At 42.8% G+C, this 22,792-nt stretch overlaps 7 protein-coding genes across 7 annotated transcripts; all 7 read left to right on the top strand.

Moving 5' to 3' along the window:
* Nucleotides 1-2,812: 2,812 nt before the first annotated feature.
* Nucleotides 2,813-4,070, top strand: EAE97_002911 (uncharacterized protein; the record flags this gene model as incomplete). Its single annotated transcript, XM_038873423.1, has 3 exons — nt 2,813-3,228; nt 3,282-3,964; nt 4,015-4,070. 3 exons carry the CDS (start codon nt 2,813-2,815, stop codon nt 4,068-4,070), a joined length of 1,155 nt encoding a protein of 384 aa, XP_038735286.1.
* A 534-nt stretch (nt 4,071-4,604) lies between these two features.
* Nucleotides 4,605-5,621, top strand: EAE97_002910 (uncharacterized protein; the record flags this gene model as incomplete). The annotated part of the gene is made up of 3 exons (XM_038873422.1): nt 4,605-4,692; nt 4,761-4,850; nt 4,903-5,621. 3 exons carry the CDS (start codon nt 4,605-4,607, stop codon nt 5,619-5,621), a joined length of 897 nt encoding a protein of 298 aa, XP_038735285.1.
* Nucleotides 5,622-6,301: 680 nt separating this feature from the next.
* Nucleotides 6,302-10,136, top strand: EAE97_002909 (uncharacterized protein; the record flags this gene model as incomplete). Its single annotated transcript, XM_038873421.1, has 2 exons — nt 6,302-8,536; nt 8,586-10,136. The coding sequence occupies 2 exons, from the start codon at nt 6,302-6,304 to the stop codon at nt 10,134-10,136; spliced, it is 3,786 nt and encodes a 1,261-aa protein (XP_038735284.1).
* Nucleotides 10,137-12,844: 2,708 nt separating this feature from the next.
* Nucleotides 12,845-13,480, top strand: EAE97_002908 (uncharacterized protein; the record flags this gene model as incomplete). The annotated part of the gene is made up of 1 exon (XM_038873420.1): nt 12,845-13,480. The coding sequence occupies one exon, from the start codon at nt 12,845-12,847 to the stop codon at nt 13,478-13,480; it is 636 nt and encodes a 211-aa protein (XP_038735283.1).
* Nucleotides 13,481-15,244: 1,764 nt separating this feature from the next.
* Nucleotides 15,245-15,772, top strand: EAE97_002907 (uncharacterized protein; the record flags this gene model as incomplete). Its single annotated transcript, XM_038873419.1, has 1 exon — nt 15,245-15,772. One exon carries the CDS (start codon nt 15,245-15,247, stop codon nt 15,770-15,772), a length of 528 nt encoding a protein of 175 aa, XP_038735282.1.
* A 591-nt stretch (nt 15,773-16,363) lies between these two features.
* Nucleotides 16,364-18,302, top strand: EAE97_002906 (uncharacterized protein). Its single transcript, XM_038873418.1, has 4 exons — nt 16,364-16,483; nt 16,594-16,741; nt 16,837-17,248; nt 17,312-18,302. The coding sequence occupies exons 1-4, from the start codon at nt 16,366-16,368 to the stop codon at nt 17,660-17,662; spliced, it is 1,029 nt and encodes a 342-aa protein (XP_038735281.1). The 5' UTR covers nt 16,364-16,365; the 3' UTR covers nt 17,663-18,302.
* A 1,618-nt stretch (nt 18,303-19,920) lies between these two features.
* On the top strand, nt 19,921-22,752 carry EAE97_002905 (uncharacterized protein; the record flags this gene model as incomplete). The annotated part of the gene is made up of 11 exons (XM_038873417.1): nt 19,921-20,063; nt 20,114-20,130; nt 20,201-20,235; nt 20,294-20,319; nt 20,370-20,464; nt 20,520-21,022; nt 21,071-21,144; nt 21,232-21,340; nt 21,433-21,552; nt 21,856-22,287; nt 22,336-22,752. The coding sequence occupies 11 exons, from the start codon at nt 19,921-19,923 to the stop codon at nt 22,750-22,752; spliced, it is 1,971 nt and encodes a 656-aa protein (XP_038735280.1).
* Between the last annotated feature and the right edge of the window lie 40 nt (nt 22,753-22,792).

The raw sequence follows: 22,792 nt of genomic DNA, 5'->3' as shown, positions 1-22,792 counted from the left end.
TTTGAATGAATTAATTTGCTTTGAATAATAGTAAGTTCAGGAATCTATGAATGACGCGGTGATTCCGCGAGCTCCGGATGAACCTTCAAATCGATGTGGTTGACTTATGACATGTACAATCTAATAAGTGTTCTGCGTTTCGTTCTTTCTTTGTCGAACTGTTGATTATATAACAGCACAATGATTCCCAATTTTATAACCCGGCGGTAAATGGAGCTCTCACGGCTGCAAACAGGAGATGAATCGAAGCCAACAATGCAAAAGAATGTAAAGATTGAATTGGGGGTATTTTGAATAATGTTGAGGAATGATGAATAATTTGGGGAGAAGCAGGTGAATAATCTACTGGTATGCGGACTAATTCATGTACCTGCTTAGCATCTTGTTTATTTTTTGGGGGGGTTTGGCGGGATCTGGGGGACGTCACTTTTGTGAGACCAGGGAACGATGAGAGGATAAGAGGCGGGAGGTCCGACTACCGATGCTCAAATGCTCAAAATAGAAAGGAAGAAAGGAAGAAAGGAAGAAAGAAAGAAAGGAAGAAAGAAAGAAAGATGAATAAGAAAATTGTACGAGAGTAAATGGACCGAGAAGTCTAGAAGGTATGTAACGTAATGTAGTTTAAATATGTAGCTAGAGTGAGAGGGAGAGAATGGAAGATGGAAAAGAAGAGATATTCAAGAAGACAGAAAGTTCAAGGTCCAAGGTCCAAGGTCTAAGGTCCCAGGTCCCAGGTCCCAGGTCAAGGTCAAGGTCGTGAAAGGGTGGAAAAGATAAAGAGGTTGGTAGGAGGAAGTGGAAGAAGTGGCAGGAGTGGCAGTGGTCAAAAGAGCAGAAGAATACCTAGGTCGGCTCGTAGGTAATCTTGGAAAACAATAGACCATATTTCGCACCTGGGGCCAAATTGATCATAAGGGGGAGTTTATTTGGGCGTGAAGGGTTCAAATTGATTTCACGGAGTAATTCGTTTGCATCACATGAAATGATTCAATTACGAGGTCTCATATCCATATCTCATAACATAAAAATGGGCGGAAGGACCGGACGAAAAGGTACAGATGGAGTAAGGTAGTGAGTGTAGTAAAGACATATATACATACATACATACATACATACAGAGAATCACCATCTAGTACTCATCACAGCAACAACACATCCAAACTATACGGATCTGGTAGCTCAGAGCATGTATCATTTCCTCTTTGTTTGCCAATTGTTAAACAACATCACGATTGGGTTCAAGACTTGGATCAAGATTTGGAACCGTTGACCAATTCCAAGTATATGTATGTGTAAGTAGGTATGCATACTAATGAGAAAACAAATAGGTACGCTATCTCCTGCATTAGAACCTCCCTTATTATACGATACTCGTACATACATACATTCACATACATTCACATACATTCGCAGGACATATCTAGCACAGGACCATGTATTGTGCTATCCATGCCCCTCTTGTCCTCAAAGCATCCACCATCTTCCAATTCACCGGTCTTGGCTAACTACTAATTAATACCTTAGCATCCTCAACACATGGACGCGTCATTTTCGCTGGCCCCAAATAGCGCAAACTCACTTCGTAATGCTTATTGGCCTTTTCCCCCTCAACACGCGCTGGAAGACGATGGAAAGGAAGAGCTGATCTGATCGCCTGTACCGGTGCCTGTAAATTCTGCGGAGGTCTAAGAAAAGTCCGGCAAGCTCCAAGACGAGGAGGAATAATACGAGATCGTAACGCCGAGTATACCTTTATTGGGTGCTATTGAACCATCACAATCGAGCTACTAGCCCAAGGGGGCCCAGGTACCTATGCAAGCGGCTCTCTCAGCTCGTTTATCGGGTATCGGATCCATCAATTAATTGGCAATGGAATGAATGGCTGTGTGAGAGATACAAGTTTCCATATCTCCAACATCTCCAACATCTTCAATCTCTCCAATCCCTCCAATCTCCTTCCATATCTCTCAATGTCTCCAGTCTTTCTGAAACCTGATGATTACCAAACTGTGTGAAATCTGGCCCAAGCTCTTACACAAGAAAGGACAAACGCTCTCTCTTCCCTCCATAGAATCCAATCAATTTGTCCGCGAATCTCCTTCTCGCGGAAAGTTGCAGTGCCACGGTAATACGAAGAATTTATCCATTTTGGTCCGGAAAGATATAAAACATGCCTGCGGTGATCATCCTTTTAGGCTTGACAACGCAAATCGAAAAGAGAAGCACCTTCACATTCAGCCGAATTCTCCGGATTATGCAAGATTATGTTCAAAGGACAGCACAGCCGGTCTGGACACTCACTCATCGACGCAGGCCAAGTCAAGCAAAGGCAACGCAGATGTCCATTCGTCGATTTCAGTGTCATGTAGAAAGTAAGCACGTGGTAGATTTGAATCGATGTATCACCATCATATGAGTAGACGCAAAAAGAGTGATTATGTCAATTTCTTTACGAAATTAATTGGTCCATTAATATTCATAATGTTTTCTGTCTTTCACCTGTCTCTCACCCACTCTTGATTTGATTCAAATTCCTCCCTAGTCGGCTTGATGATCCTGGTAGGCTCCACACAAATTGTCATTATCCACAGCTTTATTCAGCCTTAAGAAATCTATATTGATGGCATGGATCACGTGTCTACTCGTATCACGTACCTGATTCGTTATCGCAGTCGGTCCATTGAATAATAAAGGTTCTTATCGTCTCAAGTGCAATTTTTGTGAAGGAGTTTCTCGGTTTATATCCCGACAACTTCCATCAACTTGACCACGAGGTAATTTTTCACCTCTGCGCATCAATCACGACGCTGGGATGAGGAGGTCGATTTGTCGAACACACGTTGCGCAAGCTATACATACTCAATCCCGTCGTACTCTCATTCACAGTTCTCCGAGATGGCGCCCTGAATTGGCATTTTCGACATCTGCAGATGTCGATATACCACCATTTCGAAAAGAATCCCTTCCATTTAAATTCGAAACGGGACTTGCCTTATTTGCTAAGAGAAAGCCTCGACCTTTTCCTCCTCCATTCCTATCTCCTCCATCGGGATCCTTTTCCGATCCGTTAAGTACTCATCATAGGAGTCGCGATAGAAGACCTTCAGTGAACGGCGAGGTGATTAGGGGATATACAAATGGCGATGATGCGGTTTACTCCAGTGATTACTTTATTGGCGCAAATGATGGTGTGGGCGCCTGGTCTACAAGAGAAAGTGGTCATGCAGGGTTTGTGGCTTTCTAAAATCACGATTTACTTTGGAGTGCTAACATATGGTCAGTTTATGGTCAAGGCTAATACTACACTTCTGGGCTGCGGAAGTAGAGAATGACGCAAGAAGATCTCGACCTGCAGGAAAGTACTTCGAGCCGAATCCTATTGATTATCTACAAAAGGCATATGAGCAAACTATTCAAGCTACCGCGAGCCCGAATAAATGGCAAGGCACAACGACTGCGACCGGGGCACAATTGCATTATAAATTAGATGATACAGACCTTACAGCGCCCGCTACTCCTCTCTTATACGTTACCAACATTGGCGATTCACAAGTGCTAGTCATAAGACCGAAACAGGAGGAACGTGTTTTCAAAACTACAGAACAATGGCATTGGTTTGACTGTCCTCGACAACTTGGTACAAATAGCCCCGACACGCCTGTTAACAATGCTGTTATGGAGAAGGTTGAAATTGAGGAAAATGATGTCGTTCTTGCCATGTCTGATGGCGTAATTGACAATCTATGGGAGCATGAAATAATTGAAAGTGTTGTGAGTAGTATCCGTAAGTGGGAGCGAGGTGAAGGAGGTGTAGGTACTGGAGATCGACAAGGTGGTGCTGGAGGTGGTATGAAATTTGTAGCCGATGAGCTCATGAAAGCTGCAAAAGTGATCGCGCAAGATCCTTTCGCGGAGAGTCCTTTCATGGAGCACGCTGTCGAGGAGGGTCTTGCTATGGAAGGAGGTGAGTACAAAGAGGCTGAAAAATTATATCATTTACTAATTGATTGTTAGGTAAACTAGACGACATAAGTGTAGTTGCAGCTCTATGTAAACGCAGTAACGGATGAAGTGAAGTAGTTGCATAGGTTGAGTTATCTGGGGCATATAAGATATGACCTCGGGATTGAAGTCAATAGAAGCTGTTCATGTAATAGCAACTCGCGCCAAGAGGTACATAGAGACAGTTGTCAGGGGGAAGAAGAACGCCAAACAGGAGATCTCGATTTGCGAGGGATGGAAATCGTGACAAGAGATGGGCAGAGTGAGGAGGTTCGCGGGCGGGAGGAATACAAGGCGTACGAACCATCTATGTAATAGGTATTGTTATTTAGGCAGGGTATAGACTTTTGTACATTCATATAATATTAAGTAGAGGCTTTGAAAGTGCTCCTGTCCTTTGGTTCTAGACTTGTTAGCTTAACATGGCTAGCAACAAATACTAGGAAGCCATTGGGCCATTGGGAAAACCCACCCTAGTTCCCGATAAGTCCTTATCGTTAAATTTATCCGATAAAAAAATTATCAATCTTCATCATCACATCTCTTACCATTTACCAAACTCAATCAATTGACCCTCAAACTATTTTGACGAATTCGAAAACATGAGAGGAAAAAGAGCGAAGCAATATAAAAAGCTCATGCAGCAATATGGCATGAGCTTTGGTTTCCGTGAAGCATATCAAGTACTTCGTGAGCTCCCCAATCTTGCGCATTAGTACTATTGCTCGTTTTCAATGACTGACTTTCTCTCTCAACAGTTGACGCAGAGATTATTAAGGATGCAGATAGATTCAAGATGGATTTGGTCGGTGGTTTAGAGCGAACACTTCATGGTCAAGTTAAGCCTAGTATGTTCATATACCTTTACGTCTTGTCGCATCGATTGTTAACGTACGTTAGTGATTACACAATGTTCAATGCGCCATTTATACGCTGCTTCATCAGAACCAGGAGTTTCTTATCTCATCGACAAAGCAAAAACCTACGAGCGACGTCGTTGCGGTCATCTCCCAGAAGATTATCCCGAACCTCTCTCTGCCCGTGATTGTATCAAAGCAGTCGTTGACGGCAAAAACAACGGAACCAATAAACACAGATACGTGGTAGCAAGTCAAGATATAGAAGTGAGAAAAGCGATGAGGGCAATTCAGGGCGTACCTCTGGTTTACATTAACAGGAGTGTCATGATTATGGAACCTATGGCAGAAACATCTGCGGAGACGAGAGATCGAGAAGAAAGGTCGAAATTTAGACAAGGCATCAAGTCAGGAAGAGCCTCAGGAAGTCTCAAGAGGAAGAGAAATGAAGGCGATGAGGACGATGACGAAGAATCAGCAAAGAAAGATATGGGTGTATCGGGCGGCGTTGCGAAAAAGAAGAAGAATGCACCAGGACCAAAAGGACCCAATCCATTAGCAATGAAGAAGAAAAAGAAGGTCGAGGGAGAGAGTACGAAGCCTAATGCGTCAACCAAAGTGGCTGATGCAAATGATACGGGAGCGGATAGTTCAGAACCTGTCAAACGCAAACGAAAACGTCTACACTCGAAGAAAAAGGCAGAGGATGGAGCTGATGGGGAAATGACAATTTCAAGTGAGAAAATGGATGAAACAGCTTAATATGTACAGGAATATCGAGCAGAATATTACATGTAGACTAATTTCAATTTTAAAATGATACCCAAATTATTGGAATTAAGCTGTATGATTATGGTCGTTGAAGTTAAGTACAGTCAGTCAATAATGAAGAAATCGGGGAGCACGATATTACGATTCCAATTCGTCATATAGGTAGGTCGCATTTGACCGACGCCGACCCCCTGGATTACGGAACAAAGAAAATGGACTCCCAAACTACATATCAAGTAAAGATTAATCTATTTAAAGTATAGCAACAACATAATGATTCCTCAAAAGTCACAAGTACTCAAAAGCATTTAAGCCTTCACTGCCCATAAGCAATAAGCAATAAAACATCTGAATCATTACTATACCCTTACCCGTTAGAAAGCACGTTCCAATCGTTTACTGGTTCACTCACTGAGGAAGTGCATCGGTCATTCCCAAATCCCAAAATCCTGGTCAAACTGGACGGTGTCTGTGTGTACGGTGTGTACGAAATCCATACAAAGCACAGAGCATCGACCTCGGAACACTTTTGTGCTTCAGAATCCATGGATCCGCGCAAGAACACATTTAATGAATGAACAACGAATGTCTAAGTGACGTTAGATGATTTATCTGTTAGAGACGCCACCTGCCCTGTGAGTCAAGGTGGTGGTCGAAGTGCTAGAAACAATATGCCACAGAGTGATGAGACCACCACAAATGCTAAGGAAGATGGCATTGTGGGACCGGGTACAGCTGTTCAAAATGGACCTGCAGAACTGGATGACTTCGGATTACCCCTCAAGAAGACAGTGGTTCCAGAACCGGTAGCATATGATGAAGATTTGGAGAATATCGAATCGGAGGATAAGTCGAGTGTCCCAGAAGATCGGAATGCTGAGACTAAAGAGAATGGATTGAAGAATGCGGATGTTGCTAAGGAAGACGCAGAAAAGGCAGACGATGGAAAGGATCATGGGTCAGATAAGGAAGAAGAGGAACTCAAGGTTGTGCAAACAACGCCATCGTCTGCGACCACGAATCCAGAACCTCAAGAACCTCAAGAACCTCAAGAACCTCAAGAACCTCAAGAACCTCAAGAACCTCGCGAGACAACTCGGAATGAGGGCTTGCCAGCTCATGGACATCCGGCCCCTCAACAAACAATCGAAGAAGTCGAATCTACAAGTAAAGGAGCTCTGGCGGAATCGTCGGAACCTGCGAAACCTGCAGAAGAGCCAAAATCTGCAGAAAGTTTGGAGAATACTAGCGGCAACAATAATAGCAATGCGGTTCCCGCGGTGAATAACAGGAATAGTCGGATGGAACCAAATCAGGGAATATCAGAATGGTCGCATCAACATACCACTGTACCTGATCCAAAAAGCCCACCTCAAGAAGATGATGAATGGCAAACAATGCCAGCGTATGCTCCATACGATATTTATGATGACGACAATAGGTTAATTGCGAAGGAGGCACACGAATCTGATGAGGAACCGGATGCATATGCAGGTCTAGGTGGTGCCGGTAGAGGATATACCAGAGTTCAGCTAGACGAAGATGCTCAATCTGCGACGAGTCTGGATGAGAACACACAATACCTGTTCAAAGATGTTCATGGCACTGGAGCTGGAGAAGTGGAAGATGAGGAGCAGCGAGATGCACTTTCTCAAATGCAAGCTACTAAAGATCTTTTAACGGAAGGGCAAAGAATTGCATATGTTGGCATGACTCGACTTATTCTTTCTAAAATGCTTGAACAACAGGAATTGTTGGTGTCAGCAAAGAAAGGAAACAAGAAAGAATTGCAAGTTTCAGCCGAAGCTATGAAAATGTGGACTCAAAAAATGATGGTTCGGCTATATGCGCATATGGAAATCAGTACAGATGAACAGATCATGATTGAGCAGTTGGCTGAACATGGCGTAGTCCCTTCAGATCTGACAGGGACTCTCATGCAAAATGCACGAGTAAAGAATCCTATGGCCGAGAAAGCTCATTCGAGTAAAGACTCGGTTGCTTCTGGTAGAAGTCCTAGGGAATCCATCTCATCTCCGCGATTGGCGCGAGAATCCATACAGTCTCCACGCTTACCACAATCACCTTTAAGTCCACAAACTCCTCGACGATATGATGAGGAAGAACCGGCTGCTGTGCCTCCACCATACCAAGAGCATGAAGGCGAAGATTTACCTGAAGTTCGAACTCCTTCACAGCTTCCCACTACTAAGAACATTGATATCGATCTTCGCTGGACTGTTCTTTGTGATCTATTCTTGACTTTGATTGCGGACTCGGTTTATGATGCACGATCTAGAACTTTATTAGAAAAGGTTGGTGATAATATGGAAGTTTCCTGGTTAGAAATCTGTCGTTTTGAGAAACGAGTAACGGATGCCTTGGAAATGCAACAAGCGGCCGAAAAGGAGAACTGGAATGAGGATGATCATAAAGAGAACAGGAGGAAAATGGCTCTCAAGAAAAGATATTTGATGATGGGTCTTGCTACCGTTGGTGGAAGTTTAGTTATTGGACTTTCCGCAGGTCTCTTGGCACCTGTTATCGGAGCAGGTCTCGCTGCTGGTTTCACTACAATCGGCGTAGCAGGTACTAGTGGCTTCCTTGCTGGTTCTGCAGGTGCTGCTATCATCACAACAGGTGCCGCCACTTCAGGTGGTTTCATTGCGATCAAAGCTGCAAATCGTAGAACTGGAGCAGTCAAAACTTTTGAGTATAGGCCATTGCATAATAACAAGCGAGTCAACTTGATTATTACAGTCTCGGGATGGATGACGGGTAAAGTTGATGATGTTCGCTTGCCATATAGTACAGTTGATCCTATCATGGGAGATATTTACTCGGTTCTTTGGGAGCCGGAAATGCTTACAAGTATGGGAGATACCATTAACATTCTAGCAACAGAGGTAAGGTTTGATTTTCTCAGCATACACTGTATACACTAACGCATCTTAGGCTTTAACGCAAGGTCTTCAACAAGTTCTCGGAAGTACCATCCTCATTGGTTTGATGGCTGCTTTGCAATTACCAGTCGTTTTAACTAAACTTTCATATCTCATTGATAACCCATGGACGGTTTCCCTTGATCGTGCAAATGCTGCAGGTCTTATTCTTGCAGACTCGCTTATTGATCGAAACCTTGGTACCAGACCAATCACCTTCGTGGGATATTCCCTTGGTTCTCGAGTCATCTTCTCATGTCTTAAAGAACTCGCCAAGAAAGGCGCTTATGGATTGGTTCAAAATGTTTACCTGTTTGGTTCACCTAATGTGGTGAACCAGGACGACTACTTAAAAGCGAGATCCGTTGTGGCTGGTAGATTTGTCAATGGATATGCAAGGAATGATTGGATTCTAGGATATCTTTTCCGCCTGACTAGTGGTGGTATTAGACGTGTTGCAGGTCTTGCACCGGTCGAGAACGTTCCTGGAATAGAAAATGTGGATGTTACTGATCTAGTACCGGGACATATGGCATATCGTACTGCCATGCCCAAACTTCTTCGAGAGGTGGGATGGGAGGTTGAGAGCGATGAGTTTACTGAAATCGAAGATCCAGACCCAGAAAATCATGCAGAGAGGCAGAGAGAACTTATTAATGAAATCGAGGAAGCCCGAAAAGAATTCGAGAAGAAAGAGAAAGAAGGGAAAGGAAGATTTAGTTTCTTCGGCCGTAAAAAGAAATCCGCCGTCGAACGGAAAGAATGGGAGACATATGTAGAAAGTTCAAAGAACGAGCAGAGTCGTGATTCAAGCCGATCTGGAACAGAGGATGGCCAAGGAAATAACCATGGTATTCTTTTCGACATCGATGCTATTCGTGCAGAAGTCGCCAGTGGAGTTGCTGCCGACGGTGGTACAAAGGAGCATATGGCGGTTAAAGAACTTAAATCCACACTTCCACCTATGAAACTCAGCCTCGCCTCTTCATCTAATAGTCCACAGTCTAGTCCACGAAATTCTCTTCGACCAACAAAAAGCGATGATGCGAGTACAGCATTACATGCCTATGATTATCGTTCGCCAGGTCATTCTCCACGTCCCTCAAATGGGTTTGGCGCAGGCTCAACATATTCGTACTCGAATTCAAATTCTCGACAAGATCTCGCCAGGAATTCACCATATCTGGCTCAGGAACCTGAGGAAGAACTTGAGATGACTTTTGATACCGCGTATCATTCTCCTCCTCATTCGGCTAGTGTTAGTAGTACAAGGTTACCTGAGAGAGGACATACAAGTTTCCATTCTTTAGGTCATGTGGCCGATGGCAATGGTGCGTTTGGAGGTGGTTTCGATGGAACTGGATCAAGTGGTGCAAGACCAGAATTGAAATCAGCTTCTACATTACCTGTGGGAATAGGAACAGGAGTAGGAGTAGGACTGGGATTGGGAGTGACGGGTATGGGATTAGGATATGTGGCGGAAAAAAATGCGTGGGCGGATGATGACGAGGATGAATTCGCGGGGGGTGGGGGAGAGGAGGAAATTGAGATGACTTTTGCATAATTGGATTGGATTTTGACTTTGCGCTTTTTGGGTGCGGGGTGCGTGCATTGCATTGTATGGATGGATTGATGAATGGGTTATTTTATACGTATGGATGGGATGGGTTGGGTTGGTTGGTTGGTCGGTTGTAGTGTAAATCGGATCAGAATAGGGGGGTGAAAAGGTTGGAGAGGGAAAGACGAGTAAAAGATGAATGAAAGAAGGAAAGGGATAGAGAAAGAGACAGAGAAAGAGATAGACTTAATGTGCATATTCATATGGATATATGGGTTAGTGTGGAATGAATAAATGCATGCATACATGTATTGATATGGATTGATAGCATGATGTATTCGAGTATTTGAGTGATTGAGTAAGTGAGATGGATGTTTATGGTGAATGGTGAGTGGTTTGTGGTTTGTGGTTTATGGTGGATGAGTAGATTGTGATTGTGATGGTGGTTTGAGTGGGAGTAGTTGTAGGAGTAGGAGTAGATATGCAAATACAGAAAATATAGAAAATGCAAAAGATATCAAATACAGAAAATATAGAAAATGCAAAAGGCACAAAAACATAAATATAGAAGATATAGAAGATATACAAATGAATCCTATATGATAATATATATCATATCATATCAAGTAATCATAATTTTATGAAGAAAGTTGGTTTTAGGCTGGGGGTTGTTTGGATTTCTGAGAGCTTGGAGGGGTCGGAGAGGAGTTTTTTGTGTTTGTGTTTGGGAGGAGTGGGAGGAGTGGGAGGGAGAAAGGGGAGAAAGGGGAGAAAGGGTTTAAGATGTGGTTATTCGGGGGGATGTTCTATATGTGTTGATGTTTGATATTTAATTATTTGTTTGCTGAAGTATTTTCTTGAGTATGCTCTTGTGTATATCTGATATCGAATCTGTTTTGAATTCGTCTTTGTGTCTTTTGTGGGAGATTTATATATGTATAGGTAGGCATAGGTAGGTATAGGTAGGTATATATATCTACTTCATGATATATAACGATCGATGTGGATAGTACAGGTGTGTTATGGTTATTGATGAATATGGAGGGATGGGATGGGGAGTGTGGTATTAGGTTTAGATTTAGATTTAGGTTTAGATTGGCATTTTTGAGGAGGATACTGTGGATTCGGGATTGGATATTGGAGATTGGGTTTTATTGTGGATGAGAGGGGATTATTGTGTGGGGATGGAATGGGATGGGGTGGAATGGAGTGAAAAATGTATTTGAGTATCGATATTTATATCTATCTTCCTGATAGAAAATGTACATGTGGGAATAAATAAAGAAAGAAAGAAATGTTGATGGCTATTTGCGTTGAGTGTATATGTAATGGAAGGTTAGAGGGTAGGTCGGGAAAGGGGTGTTGCTGCTAAGCGACTGAGGCTGATCAGATAAGGTTGTGGTTTAGAGGAATTCGACCAAGGATCTTGAGCTGGAGTTTGATTGAGAGTTGAGAGTGCTGGGAGAGGGATTTGGGGATGGATGATTGTAGGTGTGGTTGTGGCTGGCTTTTGTAATAGGAGAGGGATGGGTAGGTTGATCATGTGTTAGTTTGAGAATAGGTCGATATTTGAAAGTTGATAGATGTCTAAGACTTTAAGTTGAACATTTGAAAGTAGGTGAAGTCAAGAAGCTAGGAACGATAATCATATCTGCGATGACAGAGAGGAAATCAGAAAAGTCTGAGTAATCACTTAGGATTAGTTGAGCTGTGAATATACTTGGTGTCAAGAAACGTCATATGTCAATGCAAGAATTGTTGGATTTGTTCTTGCATTTGATGTGAAGCAAAGGGTGTTATTTTTGCTGAGCAAGTTTGTTCCGATACTGTTACTCAGGTGTCTATAATAAGTGATGAGCAGAAAGGTTCCAACTCCGATGAAGAGAGGGGATTTGGGAAATCGTAGGTTAGATTCTCGGCAGTGATCAGAGATCAAAGAGGATGAGCAAGAGAATAGGATAATCGGTGTACCTTGGGCCGATGGGATGTATGGCCTCGATTCCATTAACAAAGATCTCAATATTACACTAGATAAAGTAACTCGATTCCTGATACGACAAGTGGGACTTGGATGTAGATGCATCAAGATTTTTCCGTGAGTCTGATACAAACTTTTGAATGCACCAAATGAGAGTCTTCAGCGTTCGAAATCCACAAGTCGTTGGAACTTTTGAGGTGTACGGATATCGTATCCGGGAGGTAGAGAGGCATGCAATCCACAAGCTGGAATTCACATTTTAAGTACAGTAACTTCATTTTTATAGGGAAAGCGTTTGGAAGAATAAAGTCTAAGCCTTTTGTTGTGTGTTCGAGTGGCAAGAGTAGAGATGATGTTGGAACAGCTTAAATTTATAAATTTCTTGCCCTTCAATTTATGATGTATCTGTTCCGCACCTTCTGTTTGACGTTGGAAATTTATCCCAAGTATATTTTAAGTTTGAATGTGTACTTACCTAGCCCTCAGGATAATCTCCTGTCTATCTCATGAGTATGCAATACCATTCTGGAATTTGAAAATACCATAACTTCTCTTGGTCTTGATTTATTAATCGAACTGTCGATTTGTGATTGCGCCGAACATTCATCGGTTTAGGGTAGAGTACCATTTCATTCTTCCAAAAATTTATTGAAAAGGAGCATATCATATACCCCGCGAAAAAATCGGTTCTATAATCTTCATACTTTTTTCATCAATAAGAATACCAAACATCACCATGCCAAACACAGATCACTACATTCTCAAACGCAGCGGTTGGCTCTTCCTACTCGTCTTCACCCATCTCTCAGCATCTTGTCTCCGCACCATCCTCGACCGCACCTTTCTCGTCGCCGATTTCGACAACTATCCTCCCTCATCTTACATGTGCGATCATGAGCACTTTTGTTATCATTGTCGAAGGAAGAGTCAGAAATGGGAAGAACGAGCGAAGACCGAAGGAATCAAGACACCTTTTGGGACTGTTCTATTCAAGGATGAAGATGAGGATGAGCAGACCACGGCTATTATTGAGAATGGGATTGTGGGGGGTGTTTTGATAATAGGGTGTGCGGGGCTGTGGAAGACGAGGGGGGTTTGGGGGTGGTGGGTGGTTCCAACGGGGCTGGGGCTTTGGGCGACTTTTTTTGCGGACTTCTTTTGGGTGTTGGAGAAGGCGGTGGAGAAGTTGGAAGAGTCAGGGATGTTTGATGATGATAAGGAGAGTGAGGAGGAAAGCGAGGATGAAGATGAGGAAGATGAGGAAGATGAGGAAGATGAGGAAGATGAGGAAGATGAGGATGATGAGGTTGATGAGGTTGATGAAGACGAGGATAATAATATGCTACCCCCTCTCTTATGGGTAAATGATTGAAGTATTGAAGTATCGAGATAAGATTACGGGATTGATATAAAGTAGCAGAGGCTACTCCTTCAGCAACATGGCCTTTAAGAAACATAGTTATAATTCGGCTTTGTTCAGCAATGAATACTATAATTTATCATATTATTAGATGTAGAACTCTCTGCATCCAAGCCTGGCCACTGTTCCGCTGATGATATACTGCAAATTATCGTGTATTTACCGGGAAAACCCACGACTTTAACAGCAGGGCTCATATAATAACCTCTCAACCACTACAGGTTCCGAGCCTAATGTGTATGCTGCGCTCCACTCCTCGAGACTTCGTGAAATATGATTGGAGTAACTTTGATGATATCTCCAATCACACCTATCAGTATCATCCACGTTCTCCAGTTCATTGCCTCCTCTCTGCAGCTCTCCTGAACCCATTCATCCCCAACCACAAACTTAATCCACAAATAACTCCTGATCCTTTCTGGCTATCACACAAAAGAGACCCGGTCGATGGCGTTGACGACATCGCTAAGTCCACTAAATGGACTGACGGGACATTTCTCAGCTTTCTGAATTTTAACAAATTCGTTCTCCAAATGTTTGATACCGGAATCTATACTTTCTTGTTCAATCTGTAATGAATCATTATAAAAATTCAGACAGCCGAAGTAATATTTCAAGGAATATTGGCAAGTCGATTTTTGCAGCGTCAAGTCGGTCCGTACACCACCCACTGGCGGTCGTCTATCCTCGTCAAATGCTCTGCAAATCATGCACGACTGTTATTAAGGGGGTCCATATGATTTTGTTGTTCCCGCTCACCAAACCAAGCAATTTATTGAATGTCCAGAAATCAATGACTGAATTATTGTAAAATGCTCGTGGCTCATTGTCTGATACTGGTACGGCTTATATCATTATAAATGTCCAAGATCTGACAAGAGATTTTCTAGTCCTTGATCACATTGATCATTGATGTCAACCAATGTTGAAAGCTTAAGGACACCTAAGACAATGAGAATCATACGAGTATCAAGCTCTCGGCTGTCAACAAGAGACGAGTTCAACTCTCTCTACTTTTGAGAGATGTAGATCATTAATATAGCAATTTGAAAAGGTGGTGAACCATTTAGATAATAAAATAATTATAAGTTTACTGGCGTAGAATGTGGCTGATTGTTCGGAATCATTTAGTGAAACATAACCTACGTTTTCGGCACATAATCTCATTTAAATTCGATATTCGAATTCTACTTAGAAAGCGAAGAACTTCGAGAGCGTGATAGGGATTTCCAGTTTGCTATAAATGAGAAAATAATGGTGAGTTTGTTTCAGTGAAGCATTTCAAAGGATAGAGAGGATGCGACATAAAAAACACGAAATGACGTTCAAGCTCATGCATCTCGAGCCGAACCGAGTCGGCACTGATCATATGCTCCCCCACAAGCCCATAAAAGCCAACGAAAGCCTCTGCGACCTTTCCAACCATTTATCTTTCACCACACCCATTCAATTTAAGCACAGCTCATTAACTGAACTGACACAGCATTTCCACACTTCTATTAACCCACCTAGAATTCACCATTTATCACCCGCTTCAATCAGCTCGCAAATAGCAGCTGACCCTAAATATCACGATCACCATATCTCAAATTCCTCTTCAAAAACAAGCCTCTGTCACTCGAAGTCAATATGCGCCACTTACAAGCCTTCCTCTCTTTCAAAATCCATCAAGACCAAAATTATTAGTCGGAGACTTTCTCTCTAGCTATACTCAAAATGCCAGATATATCACGCAATCGTATCGAAATCTGGCGCAGTGAAGTTGAGTCGCAAACTTCATCGCAATCGGGTGTAGCAGTGGACATGGGGTGGAATGCACCGGTTGTACGACCACAGAGCTTTTGGAGGCGTGTACTCGGATTGGGATACAGCGGCAGCGGGAGCGGGAGCGGTTCTGGTCGTGGTAACGAAGTTCGGAATGGAAGTAGGAGTGGAAGCGGAAGCAGGAGTAGAAGCAGCAGGAGCGTGAGCATAGGCAGGAAACTTGGATTGGTGAAAGGAGAGATCGAGCGAACTGGGATGTATACCGTGAAGATTAAGGGAGATAAGGATGAGCTCGAGAGAGAAAGCGACTTGGAGGGGAGAGAGAGAAGCAGAAAGAGGGATGAAGAAAGTAGTATGGAGCTTGATGGTAGTGAGGAAAGTGTGAGGAATGGGTTAAGGGAAAGAAAAAACAGGTTAGAAAGGGCAGCTAAGCTGTTAGGAAAGAATGAAGGAACGAGAGAGAATAGACAGAGGAGTTAGGTTGTCTTGTGTATGGGTATCTTGATGAACGGTTGAGATTGCAGAGACTAGTTGCGATAAGTTGTAATGGGTTACGATGCAGTATTTGGCGGATTGGATAGCATCATTCATGACACAGGAGGATTAGCATTAGCATTGGACAAATTGATGCGTGGGACTACCTATGTGCTACAACTTCAAATAAGGTCACACGAATGCTTCCAAGTATCTCATGAATAAGTCAATATCATCGACTTTGACCAAATTCCTGGCTGTAAATTTCTCGAACTCAGTTGGTGACTCGAAACAGGCATCGTGAAATATTCAATGAGAATTGTAGCACTAGCTATGAGAAATTGATACATAAATGTTCAGATGATAGTTTGATTGATAAAGGGATCTAGATAGGCATTTGTATACCTACCTACTCAGGTAGTAAAACTTCACTCTTGTTTATGTTCAATATCTCCATGTTACTTATTACCATGGTACGAAGCTCAAGAAAATGTGGGAAATAAATGGAAGTGCTGTACATCACATGACTAGGTATTGATTTCTAACCCAGCGGCAAGAACCAACTCCGACACCTTTTCCATAATAATAATTTTAGTCCTTTGGTTCTGCATCTTTGTTACACCTTATTTACAGAAAATATGTCGAAAACAGTTGTTGTTAAGTCACCAGCGGAATTCAGCAATCTACTGAAGACCTCTAAGATTGTTGTGACAGATTGTAAGCTACCCCGCCGAAAGCCCCTCCCATTACGACTTGCCCCTCCATCACTATTTGCAATACTACTATGAACTGGTGTGGACTTCACTAATGCTTTATCCTTTATACAGTTTACGCGGATTGGTGCGGACCATGCAAGGCTATTGCGCCCATGTACGAGCAGCTTTCTGCGCAGCTATCACGTCCAAACAAGATTATATTCACAAAGGTCAATGTTGACGACCAGACCGAGATTGCATCCACCTATGGTATCACTGCGTATGTTCCCCCTGTATAGCACATTACTGAACAAGTGGACAGAGTCGATGATCCGGGGTATTTATACGGAGAGTCTGCTAACATAACTTCGACAGTATGCCAACATTCATGATCTTCAAGGGGGGCAAGCAAGTCGAGAAAGTCCAAGGTGCCGATCCAAAGAAGCTACAAGATATTGTAAGAAAGTTGGCTGCAGAGGCAGATGATTCAGGGGATTCTTCGTCTGGATTCGCAAGCGGATCTGGATCTGGCGATTGGCGCGCAGGAGCTCTTCCAAGAGGCTACAACGATGTGACAGACCAGGTTGATATCAAAGGTCTAGAACTGTTGAACGCCGACAGTGAATTCGGAACTGTGCGAACATTAGTTGATACAAGCAAACCCAGTGCCTTGTCGACTGGAAAGGCGGCAGATTCGAAGACTAAGGACTGGGTTGTCAGTGACACGGATGAGCAGCTTATGTTGTTTATGCCGTTTCAATCTATGTTGAAAGTTCATAGTGTTCAGGTAAGAGGCATTTAACATATGCGCATAGTTTTCAAGTATTGAGGCTAATCTCCCTTCCCACAGATCACCTCTCTGCCTTCAGCTTCTGACGATGAGGATGATGATGAAGCGCCAATGCGACCAAAAACTATCAAGATCTACACAAACCGAGCTCACACTGTTGGGTTTGACGAGGCTGAAGGTCTTCCTGAGACACAAACTATCACACTGGAAGCCAAGGACTGGGATTCAACCGGCACTGCTACATTATCACTCCGCTTTGTCAAGTTCCAGAACGTTACTAGCTTGGTATTCTTTATTGTGGATGGTGATGGAGACAGTGAGAAGGTACGCATTGATCGCATTAGAATTATTGGGGAAACTGGTGAAAAGCGCGACCAGGGAAAGCTGGAGAAGATTGACCATGACCATTAAAGATGATGGAGAATGATTTGTTTACGATGATGAGCGGTATAGTTATACGATGATAGGCATGGGATGGCGTTAACAGATGTGCCTTCTGGGGCGCTTTTGTGCATGGCATTTGAGTAGCATGATTTATGAATCAGCATCATGAAGATATCCTTTTCCGCGAAACTCGCCTTCACGTTGACGTCGATGACTACAAGTGATTGTCATGATTTGAATTGAAATACTAAACTACAACCTATCTTTCAAAGAAAAAGAAAAAACCACAAACCGGATCTGTGGTAACACGTTCGCAAAATTCTACCTTGACTGGCGTGCGCGTCCCGAAGCACATCTTTGAATGCCACCCAGACAATTGCGAACTTCCAACAAGATTCCTGCAGTCCATCGAATCTGCTTCTAATCCAATAACCAACACGGTATTAAAATAAAGAATGTCCGAACTCTCTCCATCCTCTCACCCACCAACCGTTATCCGTTGGGCCCTTTCAGACAAACCGACGAACACAGCCTGAATTCTCGACGTAAAGTTTCGAATTCGCGGAAAGAGGTTAAAGAGAAAGCAGCGGTTGCAATTGGGATCGATCTATGGTACCATTGACACTCGTTAACATCATGGCGAGCAGATGCGCGAAAAACACGAGGTACCAAGCCGCACTTAAAAAATAAGTTGAAAAAGAAAAGGTTTCTAGTTGTGCGAGGAAATTTTGTTATATTTCACAAATTTTGGCGGGTCTGAGCTAGCTGGAAGGCTAGGCTGAATGGAGATTGGTGTGATGCTTCTGATACCTTGGTGCCTTATATTTTAGTCAGACAGTTTATTCTCCGAAGTCCCGAATCTCGAAAGCTTGAAGTCCCCGACGCCTTCACTACCTACCCAGATATTTTTACAGCCGACTTGCCACTCACTAACCCTACTTTGCAGGCATCAATTTGACTACTACTAGTCTGTCGTACAAATGTTTTTTGAGTCTAGAATTCTGATAAAAGTCTAAAAGTCTAGACTTCGTCAACCAAAACTCTATTTAGAGAAGAATCACCACAATGGCATACACACATACACACGCCCACACGCACACACACACAACATTGAACAAGTTTGATATCGAACAAGCTTAATATTAGGATACTCAAGTTCTAGTATGGATCAATTCAGTCATACATCTGTCATACCTCTGTCGTTTCTCTTCTTTCCTTGAAGGTTGATTACTAGGTGGGTATCTAGTCCTCAGTAGTAAGGCCCGTTGATATGTCCAATTCTTATAGTATGTCACACATGGACTAAGTAGGCCGTTAAAGTGTACTTCCAACTTCTCGAGTCACTAATGTACAAAGTTAATCTTTCTATGCAACAAACTCTTCCGGACTGTATATCTTTACTTCACTGTATGAGCAATGCAAACCGTTTCACTTCTTCGATCAGCCTGAGGATAATGGAAACCAACATTATGGCTGAGCAGAAGCTGTCAGTAGCTTCTTTATCATTGTGGACAGTGCGGATCTCCTGTCCCGTCTGTCTGCCGTGGGGAAAAATGATGCTTGGACCACATCATCATGATCTTCTCCCCGAGCTCGAGGTGGACGATCAACAGTCAACTAACTACTTTGTATCTATCTTGGCTAGAACCGGTCATTCTTGAATCACTAATGTACGATTTTTATTTGGCTGTACAAGCTTTCTCCATTAAAAATTCGTTAAGCTTGTGGTTCGATGACCTACTTGTGCACGAAGGGTACAGTAGTTAACATGACAGAAGCCCGGTCTTCTCTATCATCGATCTTTACATTGGTGTAAGTGCCGTTTTGCTAATCTGGACCCTCTTTATGATAAATGATGTGCATGATAGGTGACGCTAGCCCATAGACTACTGAAATCAGAGGATTTTATACCACCTCTACATTCCACTTCAAGTACCTATATAATTTACTTAAAACAGATACTGTTTGAATCAAAAGTAATCTTCTGATTTCACCCTCCTTTACAACCTTTCAATCTCGACTCTGACTGACTGCGACCTGCATGAGCTGGTACCTGCACATACATATAGGTTGCAGTTTCCACAGCTACCGGTTCCGGAAAGGGCAACCATCTGGTCACCACCTTGGCTGGGCATCTTAAGGCTTGTATACTTTCTGAGAAATTCACAAACAAGATCTGAGTGATTATAGGCCATACCTCCCACAATAAAAGTGCAAAACAACTGCAGTTGATACTCAGTGCACTTGATTGACGACCATTTTCATTCTCATTCTCCCTCGAACCGATGACCGATCGACCTTTTGTACCACTCAGGTCTGTGTGGCCAGAACCCGTAGCTCTACCCCATCACTATACCCCTCATGCCGGTTCGTCAAAGAGTAAACCTACAGGGTTTCATCAATCAGTGCGTTCGAAAGGAGGATGCTGGTATGCCTTTCGTCTATCCGGATTTTTTACACCAACTAATTTAATTGTAGGACATGTAGATCTCGTAGTTCGTATTCTATCGCATACCTCCAAGCTTTTGATACTGGACACTGCAGCTAATACTTTTCGTTGCGTAGAGGTCAAGTGTGATGAAACAAAGCCCATATGCAATGTCAGTAACTATTCTACTGGGGATCATGCATTGTATCATATTACTGACATATCTCTAGAAATGCTTTCGTCTATATCATCATTGGTACAGCCGCTTCTTTTCTTTGTGTGTAACTAAATGACTGACCAGTATAGTGACTGGGAACCAAGACTCAATTTCAGGTATGAAACAAATAAAATTGTAGCCCGTATGCCAGGGGTTACTTTGAAGGGTAACTTGATCTGGGATCGTATGTCTAACGGAACTATCTTGTTTTCGAAAAGTCCTATTATTGACGTCTTCAGCATCCGCTTCGATTATGCCTCCGCAAAGCAATCGATCAAAAGAACATGACACGTTACCACCCTTTAACGAACTGTCAAACGACGGTCAACGTGAGAAGAAGGCTTCCTTTGATCAACCGGGAGTTTATACTTTAGTCGTTGTACCGGAAAGTTTTCATGAGCTGCCAGAGTACCAGACCAAAAGCCCAGGCCCGAAAAGCTTTGGTACGAACGGACTTCCTTCTGCTCAGCGATTCCAGTCAAACAGACCAGATGTTGTTATCCTAGGAAGATTTGTAGGATATTCGGGTAGTCGTAGCCAGTCAGAAAATCCACCCTCCAGGAAACCCAGCTTGGGAAATGTTTCACCTCCCAGTGAGCTATCTACCATACCTGTGGATAGAGAAACAGACTCATATCTGCTGGATCATTATCGAAATGTACTAGCGAATCAAATATGCTGGTTGGCTGAACAAGTTTCGGGGCCAGATGTATTTGAAAGATATTCTGCAGATTACTCTCCTGTAAGTAAAACCAAAGGCATTAAACCTAGACACTTACTTATAGAGAAGTTGTATCTCGCCATCCTAGCCTTGTCTTCCCTGAGTCTATCTCAATCGAATCACATACCTTTTGAGGACGTTTTGTGAGTAAGCCTTGTCATCACCAGGAGATTGCACAAATCAATTTGGAAATCCTGGTACTTGACATTGAAAGCTAATATCAACGGAAGGAAGCGATACCATATGGTCATTACCGCGTTGGGCAGTTCAGTCAAAACTGAGGAAGACGCCTACTCTGATGGGGCGCTATTCACGCACTATTTACTTTTACTATTTGAGGTAAGTCAGAGAAGCACTTCGTATTCGAGGTAGAATCATAATTGATATCTTTGGTCATTTCACAAACACACTTATTAACGAATGGTGCAAAGGTTGCTGCGACCGGACATCGTGAATTCAATATGTGGGAACAGCATTCCGATAGAATTCTATGTATTCTTCAGCTTCGTCAGAAAGCTTATGGCAAAGAAACACATGGATTCATTATTGTTGTAAGTGTAATCAAATGTTTGTTCTTGGATTTCAAATTCAACCCCCGGCTTTATGCTACGGCACCCCCTTTCAAGACGTCAAATATTCATGATTGGCAAATTTGATATCTGCTTCCAATGATGGAATCAGCACAACAAACCATTCGAGTTTCCCGGTATACTTGAATATTAAAAAACTTTGATTGTAGGGCTGCAGCGCGTACTCTTGGAAATCTGTGCCTTTCTACTCTTCAAAATAGCAGCCACTTGCCGTCTAATTGCGTTTACCTTCATAATAGACAACCACTGATGCAGATATTATAGTATACCTCATATATTGACATGTATGCTCTTCTGACCACTACTGGCACGGGGTCTTTCAGCAAGACCATTATTGAGCAAAACATGCTACCGCCTCCCGAAGACGCTCTGCAGAACCGATCGCTCAACATGATTTTCAACTCGGAAGCGCTTCGCCAGATGCCCGATTTGCTGAGGATGAGTCGAGAACTAACTCTGATTGCCCTTAAAATGGCACATACGGCACGAAAATTGAAGTCGGAAGAAAAAGATCTTTCAAAGCCAAGACTTGAAGTTAACATGAATCGATGCAGATCTATGCAAGATTTGCACATACTTCTGATGAAATTTCGTGACACTTGGTCTAGATTTCTAGAGAGGAGGACCGTGGAAGAGAGCTGGCTTCGCGAATTGGCACAACTTCCAAGCGGACCATTTATTACTTGTAGAACAAATGTTAGTTTTTCCAAATCAATGCAGAAGAAACCCCGTTAACAGAGTTAGGTAAACTTGTTTTATCGAGCTTGCAAAATATACTATCACACAAGCATGTATCAAGGCCAATCGTTGATACTATCAGCAGAAGTGGGAGAAGAACTCTCTTCATGTGCCAGAGAGATAATTTTGATAAGCAAAATGATGATAGATCTAGGGTGTCTTGGGTCTAGATTCATAGTATTCCCTATTTTCATGGCGGGTATGGCATCTCGGGTGAAGGAAGACAAACAAAGTGCTTTAAGCTTCCTTCACAGATTGGAGGAGACAAGCTTTGGTTCGAATACACGCACCACGAGAAAGTTGCTCGGATCGATAATCGAAAAACAAGAAATTGCGACCGCTGAGACGGGAAACCATTTGTGTGTTAGTTGGATTGAAGAATTGGAATCGAGTGGACAACAATTAATATTGGTGGGCTTGTAAAGTTATCGACGGGCTATGGGCTTCGCGGTGTCGGTGGCTT

Source organism: Botrytis byssoidea (genome assembly GCF_014898295.1).
Source record: "Botrytis byssoidea strain MUCL 94 chromosome Unknown BBYS_005, whole genome shotgun sequence".
Taxonomy (NCBI): domain Eukaryota; kingdom Fungi; phylum Ascomycota; class Leotiomycetes; order Helotiales; family Sclerotiniaceae; genus Botrytis; species Botrytis byssoidea.
This window is presented reverse-complemented; position numbering and strand designations above follow the sequence as displayed.